General features: G+C 33.7%; 1 protein-coding gene across 5 annotated transcripts in view; it reads left to right on the plus strand.

The window, feature by feature from the left end:
* The window catches only part of pan (transcription factor pangolin), an 808,803-nt gene that overhangs the window by 630,255 nt on the left and 150,714 nt on the right, over positions 1-27,834 (plus strand). For 4 of the 5 annotated variants that reach the window (XM_072542638.1, XM_072542639.1, XM_072542635.1 and 1 more), the window contains exon 4: positions 5,282-5,498. In XM_072542638.1, coding sequence (XP_072398739.1) covers positions 5,282-5,498 — 217 coding nt within the window. The remainder of the gene's footprint in view (positions 1-5,281; positions 5,499-27,834) is intronic. The other variant, XM_072542637.1, reaches the window with a different exon arrangement.

The following is a 27,834-nucleotide window of genomic DNA, read 5'->3' on the forward strand; positions in this document are numbered from 1 at the left end:
ACAAGACCTGACACATCTGAAACGAGACGACTACTAGAAACAACAGAGATGAAAATACTCCGACGATTATCAGGGGAAAGTCTGTTGGATAGGGAGAGAAGCGAAAACATAAGAAGAGCATGGACTATAGAAGACATAAATGGATGGGTGACAAAACGAAAACAAAAAAATAAGTCACCAAATGGACAAAGTATTGGCAGACCAAGAAAAAGATGGTGCGATAATTTAAACAATTTAGGAGGCTAATATTGAAGAAGAAACAGGCTTTAAAGCCTACATACAAGAAGGAAGAAGAAGAAGAAGGATACCCATGTATAAAATAAATTCTAGCTTCCATCAGTTTATGTATGAAAATTGATTTACAGTTGGTTCTTTACCCGTGCATCATTAATACCTTTTGAGATACATATACACATACTTTTTATCTAGCATCATTGTCTTCCACCCATGAAAATAAAGATAAATCAGCTAATATTATTAACAAGAGGAAGGAAATTAGATGGATGTGATATATTCCACGCGTAGTTTACAAAATGTTATCAAATGTGCATACATTAGATAATTTTTGGACAACATATACATTGAATTTTTTTAAACAGGCACTTTTACGTAATCTACTAACTTGTTAAACTTATTTTATATTAAGTACTCTTATCCCATAACACGTACGGGATCCACCGCTCTTTTAAAATTCTATCTTTTAACTTTTTGACGATATTTTCTTTTGATTATATTGAGCTCGTATCGCAGCAATACCAGACACATGAAGGTGTATTAGAATAAAAGACCATCTCTTAATACAAAGCTGGATAATATTAAAAAAGTTTAGCATGAACTTTCTGTATCCCATTAAAAATAATAACCGTATCCCTGTATCGGCAAAGATAAAATATCATTATTTTACTGTTGCTCGAAAGTCTATTGAGAAAAAACAAGATGTTTAGCAGAGGCGTTACCGATTTAATTTCTGCGCGATTTTATGATAAATATATTGTCTTTTTTTGTAAAAGATACACAAAAACATAATTCCTATATTAATCTAATTGTATTCATGATAATATATAGAACAACAGGTAGTTATTAATAAATTTCACGTCTCCAAATTGTTACATACTTGTAAAACAAAGCTACAGTTTAGTGAAACAACCTAAGCTTTAAGTATTAAAGCTTAAAATAGTTAGGAAGCTTAGGTCACTGTTTATAAATAAAAGAATGGAGAGAATAAAAATGCCGACGAGATGTGATAGGACATGTGACAGTTATAATACTGAATATTTGATTATTTGCATATCTCCGGCTCGAAGGACCAAATGCACAAACGAACTAAGAAAATATTCGGTCTTAGAATGGCGGAAAACACAGTTTGTTAAAAAAACTTTGGTATATTATTTTTTTCTTGAGGTACATTTAAAAGTTTGCTTTCGTAATACCTATTCAAATGCTAAATACAGACGAAATAGTTGATTAAAACTGTACTCAAGAAATTCTTATTAAATTTAAAGCGATTTTTTTCCTTAATAAGAAATAAGAAGTAAAGTAAAGAAATGTTTGAAAATGCACATAGAGGAATGTTTGGGATATATTACACAAAAATTATCAATACACATCTACTAAACTTTATAAATACCTAAAAACCTCTACATTGATACACAGAAATAGATTGTAAATAAATATACACAAGGGATCACAATCACATACATCGTCACTTATTTACATATATATTTTCTATTATTTTAGGATTATTCGGTAGTTATCAATCCATAAATAAACAAATATCGTGATCGTCACAGTTGTACACACTTCTTATTTCTTATTTAACAAATAAATGTGGAAGATTGAGCACGGTGGAAATACCCTCTTCCCCAAGAGGTACGCTCTAGAATTCCGAGGCGTAAAAGTGAGCAAGCAAAAGTCATAGACCAGACGGTGGGTGACATTGGCAACTCTGACAGTTAAAGGCGATACTCTCGAAGCTTCAAAGAGAACTTTTACTTTGGAGCGAGAGAGAGGCCGAAACTTCGCGGAGAATTTTTAATTATGTCATGAGACACTTCCACTATTTCGACCCATATTTGAAGACTATCGTAGTTTGTTAGTCTTTTATACAGAGACAATTAAGTTGGAATAATATATAGGTTGAAGGTATTTTAGATACTGTAATAATAGTACGGGGTGTAGATAGATAAATAATATTTATTAGAATGAGAACTAGTTTGATTTGCAAGATATACCACGTCAGATCCATTAGTCGATATAGGATTTTAAAATCTACGAACATAGAAGAAGTCTACTCTACTAAAGAAACTGTCCTCCTGCTTCTACTTTGGTCCAGGCACATATCGTTGTTGAATTGAACATTCTTATGTTTTATATTCTACTTCTTCGTCTTTATAAACAATTCTGCTTGTTCATTTTCGGATTAATACTTCTATGGAAGGTTGACACTCCATATTTTGCGCGGTTGTCCGATACTTCTTCTGCCGATTGGTGAATGCTATTTTGACGATACGGGTCTTCTCCATGCTGCTTATGTGGTTAATCCATTTTTCTTTCTATTTTGTGTCCATTCATTTATACATTATATGTTACATTTTTTTCTAATGTCTCCACTTCTCTCTTGATCTCTTAGCGTATTTTCTGTAATTTTCTCAGTACTCTCATCTCTGCCGTTTCCAGTAGCCTTCACGTTGTGGCTCTGCCGGGTCTTGTTTCTGAGGCATATGTCATTATTGGTCTTACACTGGCTTTATAAATTCTTGACTTCATCTCAGTGGTAATGTGTCTGTTTCGCCATATAGTGTTATTAAGGCATCCTGCCAGTCTGTTTGCTTTTTTTACTTGATCTCTCACTTCTTTGTTCAGGTCTTCATAGCTAGATAGTGTAATTCCCAGTGTATTATATTTCCATTACTTGTTCAATACTGATGCCATCAATTACTATTTTACATCTGGTTGGTTCTTTGCTGACTACTATTGTTTTAGTTTTCTGAGATGAGATTGTCATATTAAATTCCTTGCTCTTACGTTAAATCTGTGGACCAGTCTTTGCAGACTATCTTCATCTTGGGCTATCAATATTGCGTCGTCTGCGTAACGAGAGTATTTTGATTTCTTTGTTTCCAATTCTATATCCTCTTCCTTTGTTAACGCTTTTAATGATTTCATCCATGATCAATTTGAAGAACATGGGGCTCAATGAATCCCCTTGTCTTATTCCGCTGCCTATTTCTATAGGTTCTGTAAGTTGTCCATCTATTCTGACTTCTATTTTGTTGTTTTGGTATATGTTTTCGGTAGTTTTTATAATATTTAGGGGAACTTCTCTATTATACAGAAGATGGATTACATCTTTGAGTCTTACTCTGTCAAACGCTTGCTTTAGGTCAATCAGACAGAGAAATGCTGGTCTATTATACTCTAGTGATTTCTCAGTAATTTGCTTTATAACGAATATTGCATCTGTACACGATCTTCCACTACGAAAACCCTGTTGTTCATCTGCTAAACTTAGTTCTCCTTTCTTCCTGTATTTTTTAGTGTTTTATAATTTTATTGATTAATGTTGTTAATTTTTCTGTCATTGCTGCTCCATAATATTTCAGTAATTCGTTTGCTATCCCGTCTTTTCCTGCTGCTTTTCTGTTGCTGTGCTTGGGGAATTCGATGGATTTATTTTTTAATTTGTACGTGTAGCTGCTAAACAAAGTTAGTTTGGGAAGGACTTCTGTAGATAACTTGTGACTGCTTTGGAGGGGGGGGGGTTGAAAACATAAGTTTTAAAATAATCTTTGGGTTTCATCTTAATGGGCTACAATCAAGTGGTACACGATAGGGGAATATTAGAACTGGTTGGGATATATAACTTATGTGGCAGTCACACATGCTGTACAAATGTTCTTAAATTAAATATTTTTTATAGCAAAAATAAGAAACTGCCAAGCATAGTTTCTTATATTAATACTGTTTAATATTCTAAACCAGCTGACCCGACTAACTTCCTATAGCGTTAAAATTAAAAAATGTATCAAAGTCCAATAAGCTCCTCTTTCGAGCATGTTAAGTAATAAAAATCTCTGCGTAATGAAAGGAATCCGGTCGAGGTATTAACAGCGACTTTACCATTTCCAATATCTAAAGACTGCTTCAAAAACACAATTGAACTTTGATCTTATTGCAAAAACACCCGCATGTTATTTGTCAACTTATATATATATATATATATATATATATATATATATATATATATATATATATATATATATATATTTAGGGATTCTACAGTATTCACTGCCTTCCCTCGCTCAACCGTTTCCATCTCTCTCTGTTGTTCCATTCTCCATCGTTTAGTCCTCTCTTACTCATGGCGTCGTCTACTTCGTTCCTCATTTTGTCAACTTATTCTACTTTATTCTATTTTATTTTATTTTACTTTTATTTTACTTTAAATTAATTTCTTTTAATTTTGTTTTATTTTACTATATGTTATTTGAATTTATTTTATTTAATTTGAATTTATTTTATTTTAATTTTTTTTTTGTTTTATTCTGTTTTATTTTATTTTATTCCACTTTATGTTATTTTATTTAAATTTATTTTATTTTCTTTTAATTTAATTTAATTCTATTCAATTTTCTTTAATTTTATTCTACTTTATTTTAATTATTCTATTTTATTCTATTTTTTTCTATTTTACTCTATATTATTTTATTTTATTTTATTTTGTATTATTTAATATTTTCTCTTTTAAGTCTCCCTGTAAGAACAGGTAACATTTTAACATTACCTTTGGTGATTATTTAGCTCTTTGCGTTGCGCTTTCTCTCGTGAAATAAAGTAGTTGTCCTTTCACCAGGTGAACATCTAAATTAACTACAGTGGGATACCGTTTTTGTATGGAAAATAAAGAAATTCTCCAAACCGCCTCAGCTTTCCCACTTGATATGTTGAAACTTCATCCTTATTATTTTTAGCCGCAATACCAAATACAGCTATGTCGTTACGTCATTCTATTAATAGTGACATTTATTTTGTTAATCATAGCTTCCTTAGTAAGGCGCCATCTATTGGGTATCTTGCGATTTAACGTGACAGAAAAACTGTTTTTTGTGTTTTTTATGTGTTTTCGCACCATTTATGGAAAATTATCTCTTACACAAACCTTGCCTTGATCATAGGGGAAGGTTACGCGCTTTCAAACATTTCATGGATTAATTTTTATTTATATAGAAAATTAATTTTATATTTGTTGAGTACTTTATTAATAATTTTTGTTTTGTTTCAGGCCGGAAAGATGGGACTCGGTCCAACAGGTCACATGCCTTTCTTCTGCCACAACGGAGATCCGTTATCGCAACCGCCACCAGCCCACATGGGAATCCCACCGTACCAGTTGGATAGCAAGGGGGCGGCATCCATGGGTGAGTACGGGGGCTCACCTCAGCCGCAGCCGCTTAGCCCAGCCGAATGGAGACGACTCGGGCCGCTGCTCGCCGCCACAGGTATCCTTGAGATCTGCCGCTCCCCGACCATCTCGATAGAGACGGCCGGTGGCGGTGGTACATTTTAGTGGTGGAGGGCAGTAGCCTGTAGAATTTATTTTAGGGTTTATTTTTCAAGATTATTACAGATTCAATTCAAGAAACATAATGAATATTGTTCTGAAGCTATTTTATTGTGGCATTTTAAATTAGTTACTATTTAAATGGGAATGAGCCACAATTAAAGGTTAAAATATGTTTATTGACGTTTCAATTTCCACTTCGGAAATCGTTAAAATACAATTAAAATACAAACATTAGTTATTAGTTTGTATTTTGAGAACGATTTCCGAAGTGGAAATTGAAACGTCAATAAACATATTTTAACCTTTAATTGTGGCTTATTCCCATTTAAATAGTAATTAAACATAATGAAATTATCAAGTCATCACGATATTATGATTTTATCGAAATACGGTCCTTCATGAATCTATAACAATATTAGTCCAGGGAAATAAGCTTTTTTTTGTGACACTGATCCGACCATATTTCCTGCAGTCGATTTTTTGGACTTAATTAATTATTAACAAATTAAGCTCAAAAAACTGCAAATTTTAGCTTTTTTCGTCTATCAGCAAAAAATAAAGCGTTTGAATCAAACTTGAGAAGAGAAGAAACTTATAAGTCATATAAAAACCTTCAAAATGGCGTTTTCTAAGAAAGTTGCAAAATAAGTCAAAAATTTCGGTTTTTTATAAATGTTAATAAGTTTTTTTAAAATAAGCTTATAACCTTTATATTACACATAATGTTGAGTCTTTTAGTGCTTAAGATCAAAATTTACAGTCAATCGGTCAAAGAGTTTAAAAGCTATTTAATTTGTTTATCCCAAATTAAATTTTTTTGCAATAATATAAGTCAGAAAATTAAATAGTTATATCAATCAATGAATCAATAATGCCTTTTTATTTCTCATTAAAAAAAATACAATATTATCTTTTAGCGACATTTGTTCTCCTTGGCACATGCCATCAGGAGGGTTGGCAAACAAATATTATTCTCTAATAAATAAAAAATTACACTAAGGCTCATTATATCTAACAAGGTCATTAAAATTAATAAAAAATAAATTAAGTAAATATTCATATAAATTTTATAGAAATAACTAAATGTGTATATCCTAATAGACTAAACAATAATAACAATGTATAACAGTAAGGTATAGCTTGCATTTGAAATGATTGAATTTGTCCCTTAGAGGGAGTAGCTGTTTATGTAATAATAATAATAATAACAATAATAACAATATAATCAAGAGAGACAAGACAAATAAAAAAATAATACCTATTCGCAAACAAATTATTAATGCTAATTGCAATATTTTCGTCCTATTGAACTAACGCCATGCTAATAGATTTAGTAATTAAATAGACTCACTAACTCATACCTATACGGCCATGCCTCCCTACAAGAATCTGCTAACTCAGCCTGTCCCTGTCTCATCATAGTAACTACTTCCACTCTACTAAGTTCATTTCTACCCAACCACTTTAACCTAATCTGTCTCAACACAAAAAATGTATCACATCTTTTTTTTCCTTCGTGTTACACATTGAGCAAAGCTTCCTTTCATCATTTCTGCCAGGTCGATCATTCAAATATAGAACTTTACATCTTAATTTGAACAGTCATCGAATGTCCCCAAAATTTTCCATTTCCAGTAGATAATACATGTTTACTCCTTCTTGCCGCAGGTCTTTGTAGTGTCTACAAAAATTTGATTCGAGTGCCCCATTCTCAGCCTGACGCTGTATATCCTCCTTCTTTTTTTTCTATCATCTCGATCAGACTAGGCCAGCTATGTCTCCATTCCCATTCACACCTTACCTCAATAACAAATTTTTTCCCCATGCTCATCCAATCTTTCCACCAGCCACACCTTGCTATCATTATTTCTTTCAAAAGAAATTTTGGTAACCTATTATTCGAATATTGTAGTATTTTTTTAACATATTTTTTATGTAAATTCATCGTATATAGGCTAAATCTAGCAATACCTGTCTCCAAATCTAACATAAAGTTAGAACAATACCTTGGACAAGAAAAAATTTTTTTTATATAAAATCTTCTGATTATTTCCACCTCATCGTACTCAAAAAGAGTACCCATACCTGAGACCCATAAGTCAAAATTGATCTTTCCACCGACTCATACACTGTTACTTTAGCCAAAAAAGGTATATCAGCCTTAGGCACTCAATTACTCCAAACCGTGTGAATCGCCACTTTTGCCAGACTGGCGGTTTTTTAGATGAGCTTTAAACGACAACTTGGGTGTTAGTATCATTCCCAAATAATTATAGTTATTCACTACCTCTAATACTCGATCATTCAGTTTCCAAGATTCCCTGATCACACCACCTCCTCTTCTGAATACAAGAATTTTGGATTTAACTAAATTTATTTTTAGATTCCACATCCTGCAGTATTTTTCCAGTTCATTAATCATCCGCTGTAGCACCTTCGGATTGATTGCCATCAAAACCAAATCATCTGCATATAATAAAAGTCTTATAATCAAACCATTTATCTCCAAACCGCCCCCAAATGCTTCATGTAGGTCATTCAAAAAAAGCGCAAACAGTAATGGACTTAAAAGACATCCCTGTCTCACTCCTATATTACAGTCAAACCATTCAGATAGACCTTCCCTTGACCAGACTGCAGATTTTGTATTCGCGAACATACTTTTTAACTAATTCAGCACTTTAGTAGATAATCCCTTGTAAAAAAGTGCTCAACTGTATCGAAAGCCGCACTAAAGTCCACAAAAAATGTATAAACATTTTTTACTTTTTTAACTTACTTACTTTTAAACTTTTTAAATAGGTATATTAAATATACGGATAGATTGTAAAAGAAGAAGATTTATTAATTCAATTAATATTATTTTGACAGCCTGATTTTTTTACAAATTTAAAAGGAAAAAAAGTTGATCTAGGACACTTTGGGACGAAGTTAGTGCCTTTTCTTTATAAATTGATAGCAGCTTTGTTTATAACAATTAAGAGACCTTATTAAAGTCATCTGAAAGAACCTATTTAAGGTTTTAATGTGAGGGGGAAGAGGCTGTTAACTGTATCTCTGTTTCTTGTTTATAGATTTCGACGTTTCTTTTTTTAATTCGTATGAACTTTTGGCGTACATTACGAATATGTATTATTTAAGTGATTAGGTTGTTAAATAAACCATTTAATTTGTTTAAATAATTTTTTTTTTCAGTTTTTATTTTTTTATGAATATTTGGGGTAATTTTTATTGTAGAAAATAAGTATTTATGATTAATGCTTTCTAAGCAACAAATAAGGATAAGAACGTTTAGAAAATGCCATTTTGAAGGTTTTTATATGACTTATAAGTTTCTTCTCTTCTCAAATTTGTTTTAAACGCTTTCCTTTTTGCTGATAGACGAAAAAAGCGAAAATTTACCATTGTTTGACATTAATTTGTTAATAATTAATGAAGTCCAAAAAATTTACTGCAGGAAACTTAAAGGTTCTTGTTATAGAGGTCCATACTACTCAAAGTAACTGTCGTTTGCCTGGCCGGTTCAGTGTCACAAACAGGGTACTTTTTTTGCTTATTTCCCTGGTCTATATATCCATAATTAATTTTTTAATAGACATTATTTTTGTCACCATAAATTTGCACCGTTTTTTGCATTATTGATATACTCGGTACAAATTATTGATATACTCGGTATGTATGAAAACAAAGATACGTCTTCCCTTACAATCCGGTCAAAAGAGTGGCCACCATCACATTTACCTTATGGACTTCTGTCAGAATCCTTGATACCCACTAATCCGTTTATAGCCAATGTCCTCAGTCACCATTTCATGTAATGTGGTTAAAGGGAATCGTCTGTTTTTCTGAATTTTTTTCAAGTTTTTCTTCTACTACTCCGTCACAAGAGATTTTCTCCCACTCCGTTCTTCATCTTGTACACTGGTTCTTTCTCCTATGCTATACGGTACTGAAACATAAAAGGTAGGAGAACAATATTGATACTAAATGGGGGCCTCTGGGATCAGACGATATCAAAAGCCAATAAGCTAAATGTATATATAACACCACAATTTCAAAACGTTATAACTTATGGCAAGAGGTGTTTTGAAATTTTATTTACTTGAACTTTAAATTGTTTAACTTTAGCAACACCCTGATTTGTTAACGCAGCGTTTCCCAAAGTTTTTTGGCCGAGGAGCACTATTCAAGACAGAAATTCTGTAGGGAGCACTTACTATATTTCACCTGAAACCTATATAGGTGCCACAGAGAACAAGAGATATCAGTTGGTAGGGGAGGGGGGATAGATTAACCATTATATTTTCTCTTCACTATAGCTATCGGGATGTTGCCCAAACAAGTGATATTCGTCGTTGAAATTCACAGGTCTGATTCCTTGCTTATTCTGATTTCATGACCGAGATATATGTACTTTTCTGTCAATTCTACCACTTGATTTTGGATGGTTAGGTGTTCGCTGGGAAACAAATTTGTCATAAATTTGGTCTTACTGATGTTCATTTTTAAACCTATTGTTGAAGATACGTTTTCTAATTCTTGTAGCATTTGTTGTGCTGCACGTAGATCTTCGGTAATAAGTACTATATCGTCGGCAAAACGCAGATGATTGAGCATTTCTCCATCTATTTTTATTCCTGTTTTTTTCCACTTTAGCATTTTAAAGGCGTATTCGAGGACCGTTATAAATAATTTAGATGAGAGAGTGTCGCCCTGTCTCACACCTCACTTTATATAAATTTCTCTACTGGTATTATGTAGTTTAACACCCATTGTGGCGTTTTGGTACAATGTTAGTACTAACTTTGTAAGCCGGTAGTCTCTTCTACTATTGTTCAGAGCAGTTATAATGCTGTCTAATTCCACGGTGTCGAAGGCTTTGTGAAAGTCTACGAAGATAAGTACCAGTGATCTATTATATTCTATTGATTTTTCTATTAAGGTTTTTACTGTTTGTAGGTGATCGTTTGTTCCGAATTTTGAGCGGAAGCCAACTTGTTCTCGGAGCTGGTAGAAATCCAACTTTATTTCTAGTCTTGTCGTAATTATTCGGTAAACATTTTATAGATGTGGTTCAATAAGCTGATTGGTCTATAGTCTTCCAAGTGCGCCTTGTCTCCATTCTTGTGTAGTAAAATTGTTACTGCATTGTTCCATGTTTCCGGTATGCAACAATCTGTTAGACAAAGGTTAAACACAATTTTTATTTGGTTGAGAAGGGCACGTCCGCCCATCTTTATAGCTTCTATTACGACTTCATTTCTCTTGGTGCTTTGTTGTTTTCATATTTTTCATTGCGTCTTGGATTTCGCTTAGTGTGATCTCTGGCATGAGCTCTGAACTCTGATTGATGATGTTGCGTGATGCAGCGCCTTCCAAGTTGGTTTGGTCTTCTCTTTGACTTGTGTACAGTTCTTGATAGAAGTCTTCAACTATATGTAGTAGTTCTTCTCCATTTGATATGGGAACTCCTGTTTTGTTCGTTAGTTTGTGTATTTCACATTTTACATTGTTTAGCCGTCTTCTTAGGACTTTCAGACTTTTATTCTCTTCTATAGTTCGGTGATATAGCTTTTGATACTTCTTTATTTACTTTTCGTAGTTTTTCTTCGTCAATTCTTTCGTTTCCTTTAATTTCTTTTCTAGTTTCCATTAGTTTCTTTGTTTCAATGGTTATTTTTTTGTCTTGGGTCCAGCATTTTACTTGAGCCTCTCGAATAGCTTCTACGATGTTTTCGTTTATGGTATTTACATTATTTATGCATTCATTTTGTTGTAGGATTTTATTGATATTGTCCTGGTATTCATCTAAATTCGTTGGGTCGTTCCATATCTGTCGTTCCATTTCTTCCTAATCATTTTGGATCTTTCTGTTATTAAGTCTAATTTTAGTTTGGCTCTTACCATTCTATAATCGCTGCATGTGGTAAAGCTATTAAGGACTGTGACATCGTTGAATATATGTTTTTTGTCACTGATTATGTAGATCTCGTTTCTGATCTTGCCATCTGGGTTTTTCTAGATATATAAATAAATATATATCTATAATTTCGAGATTACAAACGTTCTTCTGCTGCTTTTGTATGATTGTTTTAGGATGTTCTAGGACACACTTTTAGCACTTAGTTTTGTAGTCCATGTGGTGAAAGTGCCCAACATTGTTACTTCCTTCTTTTCTTATCGTACATCAGCTTTTACAACAGATCTTACCCCTTATAGAATCTCTAACGCAACAATTACAAAAACGCTCGAATTCTACAAACATTTATTCAAGGAAAGTGCACCCACTTTACGTTTCGAACCGGGAACCGATCAGATTTACATCAGTAATTGACAGTCGACGTTCAACAAAACTCTCTCCCCCGTCGAAACGAAGACAATTAAAATGCAAAAACAGAACGAAAAAAATCAACAACACGTGAAAGAGTAGAGTGCAGATATGAAAAAGAGAAACAATAATAGCGTCGCGAAAATGTGACATAACCGTCCGGTGTTTTATTAAAGCAGATCCAGTAAATTCATAAAATATATATTTCAATAGATTATGATAACGATATATTATCATACATATTTTTCTTTGGATTTATTCTATTTTAATATGTTTTCTTTTTATTCAATCTTTCCAAGTTCTAATATCTGTTAAGTATTGCGCCTTAACTTACTTCGTATCCCTTATATTATATTTTGATAAAATATTTTCTTAAATATTAGTAGAAAGAAAGACACTTTGGTCCACTTTGACCTTTGACCGCTGACGTCACAAGACCTGTTCGAGACCTGATCAAGGCCTGATCGAGACCTGATCAAGACCTGATCAACACCTGTTCGAGACCTGATCAAGACCTGTTCCACAATTTACATAATACCTTGGACATCCTCCTAAAAGCGACCCTGGCCTGCTCAATTCTGGATCTATTTTCACAATGACTCTCTGCGTTACAATTGTATTGATATCCAAGGTAGATATTTCTTCGTTGACAGTTATCCGTCATTTTGAGGTCTCGTGTGATCGTCTTGTTTGGAACGTACCATGAAGCGTTAGTTATAAAGGACTTTCGATTGGAATCTTTTCAAGAATGTCAATGCTCGATCTAGCTGCTGCTCTTGTAACATCAGTAACAAAGTAACATGACTTGAATCGGCTGAGAATACAAGAAAAAGTATTCAGAATAAATTAGATAAAGCCGTTAATCAGATTAACTGGATGCTGACTTCTGCACCAGAAGAATATTGAATAAAAGAATGCTCTATACTTAAATGCTGGTGGACTTAAACTCCCAATCAGGATAAAAATGGATTCCCAATGGAATGACCTGAGACTAACCTAGGCCTTACTGTAACTAAAAAAATATACAGAACACAAAAGGTTCAAAAAATATCTTACCCTTTGACAGGGGTCTCGAACCACACATAGAACTCCTCTTATATCTTGATACGCAGCGGAAAATGAAATAAATTTGAAAAGGTATACCTTTGTATGTAGAAAATATTTTAATATCGAGCGTTGATAACGGAACTTTCGGCGATATTTCTTTAAAAGCTTAGAAGGGATAATAAAAAAATAAGCAGTTCGTACGGCATTTTATGCTAGTACTAAATTAGATGCTAGAAAATACAAATTAGATGTTAGAAAACTTAAAGAAGCTGATATAAAAAAACAAACTCTAACACAAAATATACGAAAACTTTGATAAATTAGATACTAACACCTACGAGATAAACCAACAGTGGGAAACATTAAAAAACTGCCTCCTCGTTCCATGCAAAGAGATATTAAAAGAACCGATAAGAAAGAGAGAAAACTGGATGACCGACTAAATACTCGGCAGGATGGACTAAAGGAGACAAGCCAAGAACAAAGACAGTCACAATTACAAGATCATTAACAATGAAATCATACGAGAGGTAAAACAAACTTACTATGAGGAAAAATGTAAAGAGATAAAGTAAAAAGGTTAAAGAAATGGCAGGGCTGCAAAAAAGAAACCACAACACAACTTTTTTAGATAAACATGGGAATACTATGATAACGACTGACGGAAAGCTAAAACGATGGAAAAAATATATGGGAAAGCTCTTCGACGACGAAAGAGGAAATCTACAAGACATATCTTTCGAGGACAGAGAAACAAGTATAGAAATTACAAAGGAAGAAATACTGTATGTACTAAAGAACACCAGAATATATCGAGGTACATTGGACACATTACCAGATGAATGGGAGGCATGGAGAGGTTGGTGGTTGAAGGCAAGGTAGATGGTAAAAGAATCCGAGGAAGATCGCCACTTCGATGGTCAGACCAAATAAAGCTCTGAAGACCAGAATCTAAGATCAGAATAGCCATGATGATTGCCAACCTCCGTCGCGGAGATGGCAAGTAAAGAAGAAGGCTAAAGCGGTGAATTATTTAAGAGGATTATGCGGCTTATTTGAGTATTTGCAATCATGTGAAAGGACAGACCTTTACCTGGGCTAACGAGAATTTCATTAACACGACCAAAAATTATTTCTTGGGCAATTTTTATAGAAATTAAAGTTATGTACTGAATTTGTCTATAAAATTTAATAAAATAAACGAAAATTGGACAAGATATAACATTCAACTAAATTTTCATTAAGTACAGTAGATATCATGACTGTAATATTTAATCACACACAAAAGCAATACCGAAATATTATTTTAGTGACGTTTTATGGGGTAAATTTACTTCGGAACAAAAGTGTAGTTTTTTTGTACTATTTCGCCGAGAATATTCCCAATGGACGTTTCCCGGCGCCACTGCGAACGCCGGCGAGAAGAGAGAGGCAAGACAAAATTAGATTCTGGAAGTTCAAAGGATCCCGGTTCCGAGTGTCGAATTATGAAAACACCTCCGACTCCACGAGTCCTTTGAGAAGGAGCGAGATATGCAAACGACCAAGGATAATTAGGATAATGGCAGCCACTTCAATACCTGCTATGACCTGATGCCACCGCCTCTTCACGAAGGATTAGAGCTTCTGCTGATGATTCTTTTTGTTTTTTTCGGTTTTTTTATTCTTATTGTAGCATAATTTGTGTTTAAAAAGTTTTTGAGTTTAAGGTGCTCGAAAACGATACCTGTTGCTCGGATTCGGCTACGTTTTCGGCCGTTATCTTTAACCACAGAAGTTTCACAAGTTCAGCTCTATTATACTTTATTTATGAAGAATTTAGCGAATGTTAAGAGTTCCTCTAGTTGTTTTATTTACCTTTTATTAAATATACGAATCATTTGGCTCTCCTACTAGACTAGGCGGGATCTGTAGAAATTCAGACCATAATGGACATTTTCCATAGGAAGCTATTTTTTTGCTGGAATCCCTTCAGTATGTGCCCAATATCGATAATCACGATATGCGCCAGTCGCAAACCCTGTGCTAAATTTTTTATTTAACAAAATCTGAAAACAATTGAAAATTTCTCATTTTTTTGCTCCTATTTTCGTTTATAATTCGGAAAATATTGATCCTAGAGAAAAAATTATAAGAAGTAAAAAGTTTCGCTATTCAATTTTACACAATATGTCGTTAGCTAAAAATTGAAAATTTAATGTTTATTGTTGAAAAAATAGCAATAATTGGAAAAAAAGTACAAAAAAATGAAGTTAATCCTTTAAATGTTTTCGACTTTCTAAACTTGACTTACAAGCTCCATATTCCGCCTAAAAAAACTTTTTAATATGTTTAAAATGTGTGCTAAATTTTGTTAAGATCGGTCTGATAGGTTTTGCATAATAATTTTGCAATCCAGCCTACTGGAAAAAAATCGCAAATTTTCAAATTTATAGTAGGCCCCAAATAAGCCTCTTAGATAGTTGCAAATTTTTTTACTTATAAGGAAAGGCTTAAGCTTTCAAACACTTTTTGTAAAATTCAAATCGGTTCACTAGGAGAGCCTAGAACATTTTTTAAAGTTTTAAACATTTTTTAGGCTTATAAACAAATTGAATAACTTTACGGGCTTTAAACATATGAATTTCAAAATTTATAAGGTTGTGATACAACCTCTGCATTTTTTTATCAAGGAAAAAGCAAAATTGTTAAATTGTTTTCAACAAATAATGATATATCGCAAGAAGCAACCATTTTTAATGAAAAAAGTGCCACTAAGGAAGAAATTAAACGCAGCGGATGTAAAATTATATCGGCATTGTATATGGGCCACTCAAATTACGATTTTACATTGAATAAAATTCGCTACTTGTGCTTTAATAAAGGTTGCAAAAATAAAAATTTTCAATTGTTCATGCTGCCACCAACACAATCTGCAGCTGAGCAACACTCGCTTCATGTATATTTCCAAGTACAGCAGTAGCTTGGAAATAACCTGAATGCTACTGAGTGGGGGTGGGAACTAACTCAAAATGGTCTTGAGCCAATACAAACTGAGCAGGTATTACTACCTGACTCACTGATTATTCAGAAATATTAGTTGCAAATGTAAAAAACTTTGTTCAAAAATGGATTCCTTAGATTTTCTAGAGGCACAAGATAAAGCTACAGATGAAGGAGAAGAAACATTAAATTTACAGATCGAGGATGAAGATATGGAAATGGAAAATGAAGGTTTTGAGGAAGAAATAAGACCTGAAGATTTTTGTCCTTCCAAAAAAAGAAAGACTTAAAAAAAATTATTGAAGATTGAGTCAAAATAAAGTTTATTTATGAAAAAAATTTTTTTTTTCGTTCGCCTTTGTTTTAACAATTTAAATTATTTATTAACAATTTATAAATACATATTTGTTTACTAAAAGTAACAATTTACTTCAATGTATAAATTGCAAGCTCAAAAAAAATGCATGAAGAAAAAATGCAATTACTTGTTTAACATACAATTGTTTATTGCAAATTTCCCAATTTGCAATTAAAAATGATATTTAAAAATACGATATTTGAAATCCTTGTCGTCCTAGACATCAATTAAAAAAAAAGAGCAAAATTGGTTAACAAGAAGCCGAGATAATGCAATTTTTAGCGCGCGCTATGATTTTGAACTCGCTGATTCACATTTCGAGTGAATGTCCCCCACCACCACCTCTCATGCATTCCGAGCGACATTTGACGCGAAAATGGTTTTTTATTTGTCTTTTTTATGGATGTTGCCATGAAGCGCATTACGTAAAACTTTCCATATAAAAAGTACTTGACAAGGCGAGGGTACTTGTTTAAAAACGAGCCCTCTATCACTTATGGTTACACGGCAAATCTATGCCAACTTTGACCTTAAATATCTCGGCAACCAGTAAGCCGAATGTATCTTTTTTTTTAAAGAAGCGTCTTTTAATTTTCTTTAAGTGTATAAATTTTTGAAATTGATATGTTTAAAGCTCGTAAAGTTATTCAATTTGTTTATAAGCCTAATATATATAAAAAATTTTAAAATTTTAAAAAAATTTTCTAGGCTCTCCTAGTGAACCGATTTGAATTTTTTCAAAAAGCGTTTGAAAGTTTGTGCCTTCCTTTATATGTAAAAAAATTTGCAACTATCTGAGAGGCTTATTTAGGGCCTACTATAAGTTTGAAAATTTGCGATTTTTTTTCAGTAGGCTGGATTGCAAAATTATTATGCAAAACCTATCCGACCGATCTTAACAAAATTTAGCACACGTTTTAAACATATTAAGAAGTTTATCTAGGCGGAATATGGAGCTTGTAAGTCAAGTTTAGAAAGTCGAAAACATTTAAAGGATTAACTTCATTTTTTTGTACTTTTTTTTCCATTATTGCTATTTTTTCAACAATAAACATTAAATTTTCAATTTCTAGCTAACGAAATATTGTGTAAAATTGAATAACGAAACTTTTTACTTCTTATAATTTTTTCTCTAGGATCAATATTTTCCGAATTATAAACGAAAATAGGAGCAAAAAATGAGAAATTTTCAATTGTTTTCAGATTTTGTTAAATAAAAAATTTAGCACAGGGTTTGCGACTGGCGCATATCGTGATTATCGATATTGGGCACATCCTGAAGGGATTCCAGCAAAAAAATAGCTTCCTATGAAAAATGTCCAATCCAAAACAGATCCAGCCTAGACTATACAGTTTCTGGAACGAACTATGGCCGGTAACCTTAGGCCATAAAAGCGGATAAACACGCCTTGTACCGAACCGTTGAAGCAAACACCTTCCGCGAAAGTGACGTTACAATACGACAAGAGCCCGCTTGGATTCTTAACAAAGCACTAATAAAATTACCCAATTTTAGATTAATTTTAATATAACTTTAATATTTTGTAAAAAATATGGAAGATAAATTATTTAGCAAAGTAATTAATAAATATTTTTGACTTAAATTGTAAAAATAAATGTTTTATTTGAAAGTACATACCTACGTATATTATAATATATATCGTTGGTATATCTCTCTTGTTTGATAATCAAAAATAAATTTAAAGGATAGTAATTTTCTTGTGGGTGAAAGTTTCGGGTTGGGTAAAAGAATATGTAGGAAATCTATTAATTTATTGACCATAAAACAAAATAGCTTTTGTTAACTTACTTCTAATTCTAACTCTTCTTACATTATTTAGTCCAAAATTAATATTCTACAAAATTCAGCTTGTTCGTATGATTTTTAGATGTCAACTCTCTGACTACTAGACTAGCAGTTAAATAAACAATTTAATATGATTCATATTATGGTTCAGAATATTTTGAAAGTACTCGCTATGACCTATACTTGCATATATCCATTTTTAATATTTCACTATCATCTCCTATAAAAATAACTAACAACTCTGTCTTGATGAGCTAGCCAAGCAAGACATGTATATCCTGGAGCTAAGAATTATATTTATGTGCAGTGACCAGACAAAAACCATTCGACATATTTCTTTCTGTCAGTGGGTAATGACTCCACGAAATCACGATGACGTATTCAAATTCCTTCGCTCTGTGAGGAGGCGTTTTTGTATGTGATGTCCCCTTGAACAATGAGGTTAAGATTGATGTCGATTTTTCAGATGACAGTTCTTCACGCATCACTTCGAGCGCATTGTTTCACTTGTTTACGAATATGAATTTAATATAACGAGATTTTTACAGAAGGATTCGTTTATTTTGAAGAAAATTCTTCAAAAAAGTTACGAGATTAGTGAGTGGTAAATAATGGATGAAAAATAATTGATTATGTCGTAAATAACCAGTAAATCATAATTATTACTTTACTACAAGAGACATCAATATATTGAACAAACAAATAGTCAACACAATGCAACAGGCTCAAACTAAATATTGTCCGACAAGCAAAAAAGATGAAAAACTGAGTCAACCCACGAAAACCCTTATAGAACTAAGGCGACAAATGAAAGGAGATAACACTACAAGCAAAGAAGCGATAAATCAAATAAATAAGACGATCACAAAGGCAATAAGAAAAGACATAAGAAACTACAATGTAGAAAAAACAAAACAGGCAATAGAGAAAAATAAGAACATGAAAGTTTTGAAGAGGAGCGTACAAATGGGAAAATAGAAATTAACAAACTGAGAAACAGCACTGGAGAAGAAACAACGAACAGAGATGAAATATAAAGAATAGTCGAAGAGTTCTACACAGAGTTATATAGATCAAGAAAAAAAGAACAATACGGAACCTCCAATTACACTAAAAACTGGGGTATTAAACCAAGGATCAGATTTAATGCCCGATATAACAAAATCAGAAATCAAAGAAGCCCTGAAGAAAATGAAAAATAATCGAACCCCGGGTGAAGATGGAATAGTATCAGAAGCACTAAAAATTGGAGGGGATGTATTACTTGAAAAAATTAAACAACTTTTCAATATCTGCCTTCACAGCGCCAATATTCCAACAGACTGGAACAACGCTACTATGATTCTATTACACAAAGCAGGAGACAAAGCAAATTTAGAGAATTACAGACCGATTAGCCTCCTCAGCCATATATATAAGTTGTTTACGCGAATACTAGTTAAGAGAATGGAAAGAAAATTAGAGACTTATCAACCAAGGGAACAGGCAGGATTCCGAAAAAGTTACGGAACAAATGACCATCTACAAAGTATAAAAACCCTAATAGAGAAAGCAGTGGAATACAATAAACCTCTAGTTCTAATATTTATCGATTTTCACAAAGCCTTTGACACAGTTGAGCTAAGCAAAATATTACAGGCGCTTAAAGAATGCAGGCTAGATTATAGATATACTAAATTATTATACAAAATATACCTGCAGGCAACAACCACTGTCAGATTACATACTAACAGTAATCGCATAAAAATAGAACGGGGGGTTAGACAAGGAGACCCAATGTCACCTAAACTTTTTAGTACGGTGCTAGAACATGCTTTTAAGAATTTGGATTGGATGACAAAGGGAATAAAAATAGATGGAGAATATCTAAACAACTTACGTTTCGCCGATGATATACTTATAATAGCTGAAGATCTAGGTATGGCAAGAGAGATGGTACAGGAACTCGTTGTGGCTACAGAAAGTGTAGGTTTAAATATAAATATCTCGAAAACAAAAATCATGACCAATTTGGTACCCAACCAGAACATCAGTATTTGTGGAAAAGAAATAGAACTCGTAGATAGATATAAATACCTGGGACATGAAATTATGATTGGGCGGGATAACCAGACTCATGAACTGAAGAGAAGAATCGGCCTTGGGTGGGCAGCATTTGGAAAACTGAGAGAAACTTTTAAAAGTGAGCTGCCCACATGCCTAAAGAGAAAGGTATTTGATCAGTGCGTCCTCCCAGTCTTGACGTACGGAGCAGAAACACTTACTTTAACAAAAGCAGCAGCTACCAAACTGAGAGTCACGCAGAGAAGAATGGAGCGGTCCATGTTAGGAATAACTCTGCGAGACAGAATAACCAACGAAGACATCAGGAGAAGAACCGGAGTGACTGACATCATCGAGAAGATAGCCAGACTAAAATGGAGATGGGCAGGACACATAGCCAGAATGACAGATGGGCGATGGACAAAGAGGTTATTGGAATGGAGGCCAAGGGAAGACAAGAGAAGCGTCGGTCGACCACCTACAAGATGGACTGACGATTTAAGAAGACTCGATAAAAACTGGATGAGAGCGGCGCAAGATAGACGGGGTTGGAAACATGAGGAAGATGCCTATGTTCAGCAGTGGACTCTTGAGGCTGGATGATGATGACAAGAGACATTGATTTAACCGACAGCAATTTTGGAATCTACATTTTAACCCTAGAACTTTGGGATAATTAAGACACCAATAACGTGGGGTCGCCGGTAAAACCCATTTTTAAAATAGCTTCAAATTTAACTAAAAAAATTTTACAGTTTTTTAATAATTTATTATAGGATTTTCCACTCAAAAAAGTACACCCTGATATTTGGCAATATTCATAGGATTTTGTGAAAATGCTAAAACAAATCTATTTTTATTCTAAAGGGGTTATCTTGTAACTATATAGATATTTGTCAATTGTCAACCCCCTCCCCTGAAGTACGTTCTCTAAATATGGAATATACCATATGTGGTACATTTTTAGATAAGTATGTTGCTGGAAAATTCAGACATCCATATTTTCTTCGATCTTAACTCTACTCTTGTAAAACAGTTTATTGAAAGTATTATACCTCTTGAAAACCAAACGTGACGCCTCTGTTTTGCTAGTATCGGTTTTCTGTCATGTCAATAATTAGATTAAAATGAAATTAAAATATTTTAGGACAGTTTATTTTAATTTATCGTAAATTTTAGATGAATAAATTCATAATAATTTACAACTGTTTACTGATCAACTGTAACTATTTACTTAAATGTTTAAAATTATATCCATCGACGTCCATACAATTATAAAGTCGCTGTTCGAAATTACGAAGAACATTATGGAGCATTTTAGGGATAACTAGACTACATTCATTCACTATTCGTTGTCTTAGTTCGAGAGTTCGAAAGTCTACTATCACCGAATGGCTAAACCAGATAAGCAAAGAATTTAGACTTCAGATCATCACCATTAGGTCTTTCCATTGACCCCAACCCTGTATATCTCGTACAGAGATATGTAAGCTTTTCAATGTTCTTCTTATTCAGCTCTCTTCCCAGTCTCATAGCTGCTTTGCTATGGACTGTAAAGTTGCTCACCACATTTTTTTATAATTTTTTTTCTGAAACCTGAAGAAAGTTTTACTGTTTTAATTGTGTTTTTAAATAATTTATTATATTTTTCGTGCAGATATATGAGCTCCTTAGAGTTCCATAAGCACCTCAAACTTACATAAAAAAAAATGAAAGAACTTACAGGCAACACCAGACAAAAAAGAACACTCGTAACAAGAGATAATAATGGAGGAATATTTACTGAAGAGAACAAAATAAAGGAAATATGGGAACAATATATAATCCATCTGTTCCATGACGAGAGAGAAAATGAACAAGATATATGTGAAGAAGAACAATACCTACAAATTTTACCCTCAGAAGTAAAGAATGCCCTACAGAATGCAAAACAAGGAAAAGCACCGGGTCCTGATCAAATTCCAGTTGAACTGTTAAAAGCCTTAGATGACGGTAATATAAAAAGACTCACCCGAATTCTCAACCACATATATGTAGAGGGCAACATCCCGGAGGAATGGCTTGCATCGATATTTTTACCTCTACCAAAAAACAACAATCCCAAATCATGTAATGACTATAGATTGATAAGCCTAATGTGCCACCCTTTAAATATTCTCTTAAAAATTGTTCAAAACAGAATTTATAAGAAATGTGAGGAGCAGATAGATGAAACGCAGTTTGGCTTCAGAGGAGGCATGGGTACAAGAGAGGCATTATTTGCGTTGACGGTACTCTTGCAGAAATGTCGGGAATATAACAAGAGTGCATATGTATGCTTCATAGACTTTAGGAAGGCCTTTGACCGAGTGCAGCATGTGAAGTTATTAGTTGAATTAAAAAACATTAATTTAGAGAAAAAAAAGACATTGAGTTTATTAAGGCTATATACTGGAACCAGAAAGCAGTAGTAAAGGTGAACGATATAGAAACAAATAATATACCGATTGCGAGAGGGGTCAGGCAGGGATGCGTCTTGTCTCCGACGCTTTTCAACGTGTACTCACAGGTCATATTCAGAAAAGCCTGATGGAAAAGAAAGGAGGGAATAAGAATTGGTGGAGAAATCGTAAAAACCATGAGATTTGCAGATGACACGGTAATTATGTCTGAGAGTATAGATGAACTGGAAACTTTACTTGATGCAATAAATAGTGAATGCATTCAACACAGATAAGACCAAATTTATGATAGTATCAAGGAGTCCAATAAATAATGAGCAACTAACCTTTGGTGGACAGCAAATAGAGAGAGTGACAAAATATAAATATCTGGGAGCTTACGTCAACACAGAATTAGATCCAGACCAAGAGATCAGGGTACGAATAGAAATGGCAAGGGCAGCGTTCTTAAAATTCAAGCAATTGTTCTGTGACAAAAATCTGAATACTGCGCTGAAACTGAGGTTTGTTGAATGTTACGTCTGGTCCCAACTATTTGTACGGGGTAGAAACATGTGCGTTAAAAGCGCAACTAGTTAGGAAGCTTGAAGCCTTTGAACTTTGGATATACCGGAGAATGTTGAGAATTCAATGGACTGCCAGGGTCACCAATAAGGAAGTGCTGACAAGGATGGGTCGAGACAAAAAATTGTTGAGAACAATAAAAGTACGCAAGACACATACTGAGGAATAATAAATATAGTCTTCTGCAGGTCATCATGCAGGGTAGAGTCGATGGCAAAAAGGAAATAGGTAGAAACAGGAAGTCATGGCTTCGAATATTCGAGACTGGACAAACATGACTGTAGACGAATTATTCCACATTGCAAAACACAGAGAAACTTTTAGAAAGGTGGTCGCCAACCTCCGTTAATGGGGACGGCATAGGAAGAAGAAGAGCTCAATCCCATAGCTGATTTGCTATAGACGTTAAAGTTCCTCACCAGATGTTTTGCAGAGAAATTTTGCTAGTGAATTATAAATTCTCTCATTTTCTATTAGCTAAGAGACTAAGGATATTAAATGGAGTCTGTACGTTAAGATCATATAATTGCTGAATAAAGTGATCTGTTTAGTCATCCTTATATTTTTGGAATTTGAAAAGGATAAATCACCTTTTTTGCAACAATTTTGACAATAATCATTTTCGAGACTACAGGATGTTTATTATTCAAATTGATACTTTTTCTGCCAGCATATATCAATATTCTCATTATGTTAGAGACCGATATGTGCTTTAGCCCATTATTTTTTTGCAAAATACAACGTAATTATTAGGTTATAATTACTTTATTCTAAGTAGCGGTTTGTGTTTGAAACAAACCGGGATATATGCCGTCTGTGATTGGTACAACTACCAACTGGTCTTATTTATACGTAGCTCACGGCTGTTAAACAAGAGCCATCCATTAGAGCCTTGTCCGGACCAAATTATCCGCCGGTTAAGGAATTCAAAACAAGAAATTAAATTACGCTTAGCAAACAATGTGGGATCAATTATCAGTTGTTTTGCGATACCCCCCGCAGCCGCCCGCCCATCAGAACCGTCATCGCATGTTCGAAAGTGCCAATTAGAAATGTAAATATGGCTGAACAGGCGCTATAAGCCCAAGCTACGGCCACGTCAGTCAATTGGAGCCGTCATCAAGTTCTCTGGTTCAGCTGTTATTTCCCCAATTTGTTGCATGCACAGAATCCTTTGTGATACAATTACCGTATGCACGTTTGCCCTTGTTGCCAACTCAGCCATTTTTATGCATTTTGTTATTTTATACTCGAAAGGACTTGATTTGCACTTGGAAACGACAGTCGAGAGAGATGTCATATTACAATTTTCCCCAGTTTTTACTGTGGAATGGCATTTAGTAGTGTATTTATAGACATGTGAAAAATATGATTTTATAGTTTAAGTCTTGCCAATAATCGTAGTTATAGGTTGTCACTCTTAACTCATATATTACATAAAATCCTCTCTTCGCGTGAATCCTTATGACTTTCAGTATTGTTATCGGATTGTTTGTTTTAATTTTCTATTGTTAATCCTTTTCTTTTAGGTTTTTAGTCTGTTCTCATTGTTCTTCTTCTGAATTCGTCTTTCATTTTTGTTGCCCAATTTCTTTAATTCTGTCTATAGATTTTTTGCCTCTTTTGCTCCAGCTTCCTTTTTTTTATCTGTTTGCTTCTATATATATATATATATATATATATATATATATATATATATATATATATATATATATATATATATATATATATAAGCTATAGGCTCCCGAAGAAGCTGAAACTGTTTTCACTTGAAAATCCCTTTTGTGTGGGGGTTTGGTTTTACAGTTTCTGGTGTGGAAATAACAGTCGTTAGAATATGCCATTGAATTAGATCACATTATAGTACAGTAAAATAAAAATATTAAATGTAAACATATGAAAATAAATACTACATACTTTCCCAAACATTCTCCCGCTCCAAAAACGAATGTTTTTAAGAACAGCTGAAAGTATAAGTGTAAAGAATAGACATGAAAACACCGATAATCTAATAAAGAATTAAGTAAGAATAAAATATGAATTGACAAATTAGCGGCGGTCATGTTTTGACCACAGGACATTGTTGGATGTCATCTAAAACTGTGCTCAGATTAACAACGCGTACAATGCCATCAATTAGAAAAGAATAGCGTCGAATCAGTAGAATTTTTCGACCTACTAAACTAGAAAGACTATCAAATAAAATACCGTTGGCCCCTTTTCCTATAAGAATTCCGTGGAGTGCGAAAAAAATACGAAGAAGAACAGCGTTGAAATCTCGGGTGGTATCGCATTTCAGAAGAAAGTCTTCAATGACAGCCGGAAAGTAATGATATTTCGACGAGCTCCACGGTAGGAAACTGCCAGTTTGGTGAAAATTATAATAATTGTGCCGGTGATAAAACACGACTAATACAATCAGTGAGGTGTTGATTAGAAGGCATATAAATCCGAGTAGAGTGTGGTATCAGTTCTTGTATGTGTTTAATACGATTGACAATTTATGGGTAGAAAAATTAGCTCAAGGGAGCGCAATCGTCGAGCCAGATCAAATATCGTAAGATCGGAATTAGAACCCTTTGTCAAAGGTGACTAGATCGGCCAGCAATATGGCTGCCAAGAGTTCCAATCTTATCGAGTCAGAGCGAGCATGAAAATTGGACGAGACTCGTTGACAAAAGTGACTAGATCAGTCAGCAGTATAGCTGCCAAGAGCTCCGATCTTGCGATAGATGTATAAATTAGCGAAAAATATCAACTAGAATTGTGAATAAATTTCGACAATTAACAGGCTTTAGCGCATACTATTATCTGTATAAAGAATATAGACTCACCTTTATGTATTCGTAGCCAGTGGATTACCGTTGGTACCACGACACGACGTTAAGGTACGCCCGGCGCCGAGGCTTAAAAAAGGACTTAACCGACACACTCGATATGCTTACTGTACGCTGTGTCCTGATGAAGTGTTTCGCCTTTTAAGGATAAAAATGTGCACCTACAATTTCTAAGGGGTGGTCAAGTGCCATCCCGTAAATCAACTTTGTCGCTTTGAAATACTTTCCAAAAATATCAAAAAAAGTCAAATTCTCCGAACAGAGTAAATGAGCTAGCAAGTTTAACAATGCGATTTTACGAAATAACAGGAAACAATATATCTTGCATAGAATATGCCATTGAATTAGATCACATTATGGTACAATAAAAGAAAAATATTAAATGTAAAGATGTAAAAATAAATACTACATACTTTCCCAAACACAGATATTTTCAATGTTGAGTTGGTAAAGTGCGCGGATAGACATTTTACATCAAAATTCTCTGATTATGTTATTGTTTATAGTTCCTCCCACTTCATTATAAAACTGTTTTACCGGAAAAATCTTCTAAACAGATATAAAATAATGTGAACCAAGTCTCATATTCTCTCACCAAACTAGCCAATTAGTAAATCCCTAAACTATCAGTTGTTCTGGCTATTAGACCACTATCACTCGTTTTGTGCCACGCACACTTGTAAGACCCTAAATAATAATTGTCACCCTGCATACGGTCGACGTCAAGTCGAGACGTATCAATATCAAATAAATCCTCCAAATAATTAATAATTAATGAATCTGTTCGCTATAATTCAAAACGAATCAAATTCCCGACTTTTTTGGCCAGAGCCGGAGCAAGATCATTTTGTACGGAAACAAAATAATCCTCATATGATTGACGCAATTTAGGATTTATTGAGAATGAAATTGAGTTGAGAACTGTTTTTCACATGGTAATAAGGTACATTAATTAAAAACGTTTAAAATTGGGAACTTCTTCTTCTTCTTCTTCTTTTGGCATCATAACCCTGGATGGGTCTTTGCCTGTCTGGATATGTTCTTCCATTCAGATCTTTCTTGTGCCCTTCTTCTCCATTGTCTTATGTTCATTGTTTTCAGGTCGTCTTCAACGTCATCCAATCATCTCGTTCTGGGCCTTCCTTTTTTTCACCTTCCTATGGGCTTCCATTGTAACATTTTCTTTGTTGTTTTTGCATCGTTTTGTCTCTGCACATGTCCCAGCCATGACAGTCTTTGACTTTTCACAAATCTTACATTGTCATAACCTTCATTTAACTCATTAACCTCGTCGTTTCTCCTGATTCTCCATGTGCCATCTTCCTCTTGTACCGGGCCATATACTTTCCTCCGTATTTTTCTCTCGAATGTCCTGAGTTGGGCATTGGGAACTTATATTAGTAAAAATAGCGCAAATTCTTCAAAAATGTACCTGTCACTTCGTTTCAAACAGAAATTATTATGAACCATAGGTATGATATTGCGCAGGCCACTATCAGCTGATCCCCCACCCTTGACGTCACAATGAGAGTAGCCGTCAGTGTAATATATCTGTTTAAAACGGGAATTCTATCAATTTTTTAGCTTTTGGCTTCTTTGGTAAGCTTGTTGTAGATATTATGTGAGATTTAAGTTGATTTTTACGCTTTTTAGTGTAAAACAATTATTATTAGGAATATTTTGAACTCTCTATGCGTTTTTATAACTGATAGAGGCTTTATAGGTATACCTACTTTATATGGACAATATTTTGGTGTAAGAAGTTACAAATAAGGTATGTTTAATAATTATTGAGTCAGTACTTAATATTCAACCATACTTACCCCTCCTTTGTTTAGGGATTTTCGGTAGGAGTAATTTATAA

This window comes from Diabrotica undecimpunctata, chromosome 9 (assembly GCF_040954645.1).
Source record: "Diabrotica undecimpunctata isolate CICGRU chromosome 9, icDiaUnde3, whole genome shotgun sequence".
NCBI classification, from domain to species: domain Eukaryota; kingdom Metazoa; phylum Arthropoda; class Insecta; order Coleoptera; family Chrysomelidae; genus Diabrotica; species Diabrotica undecimpunctata.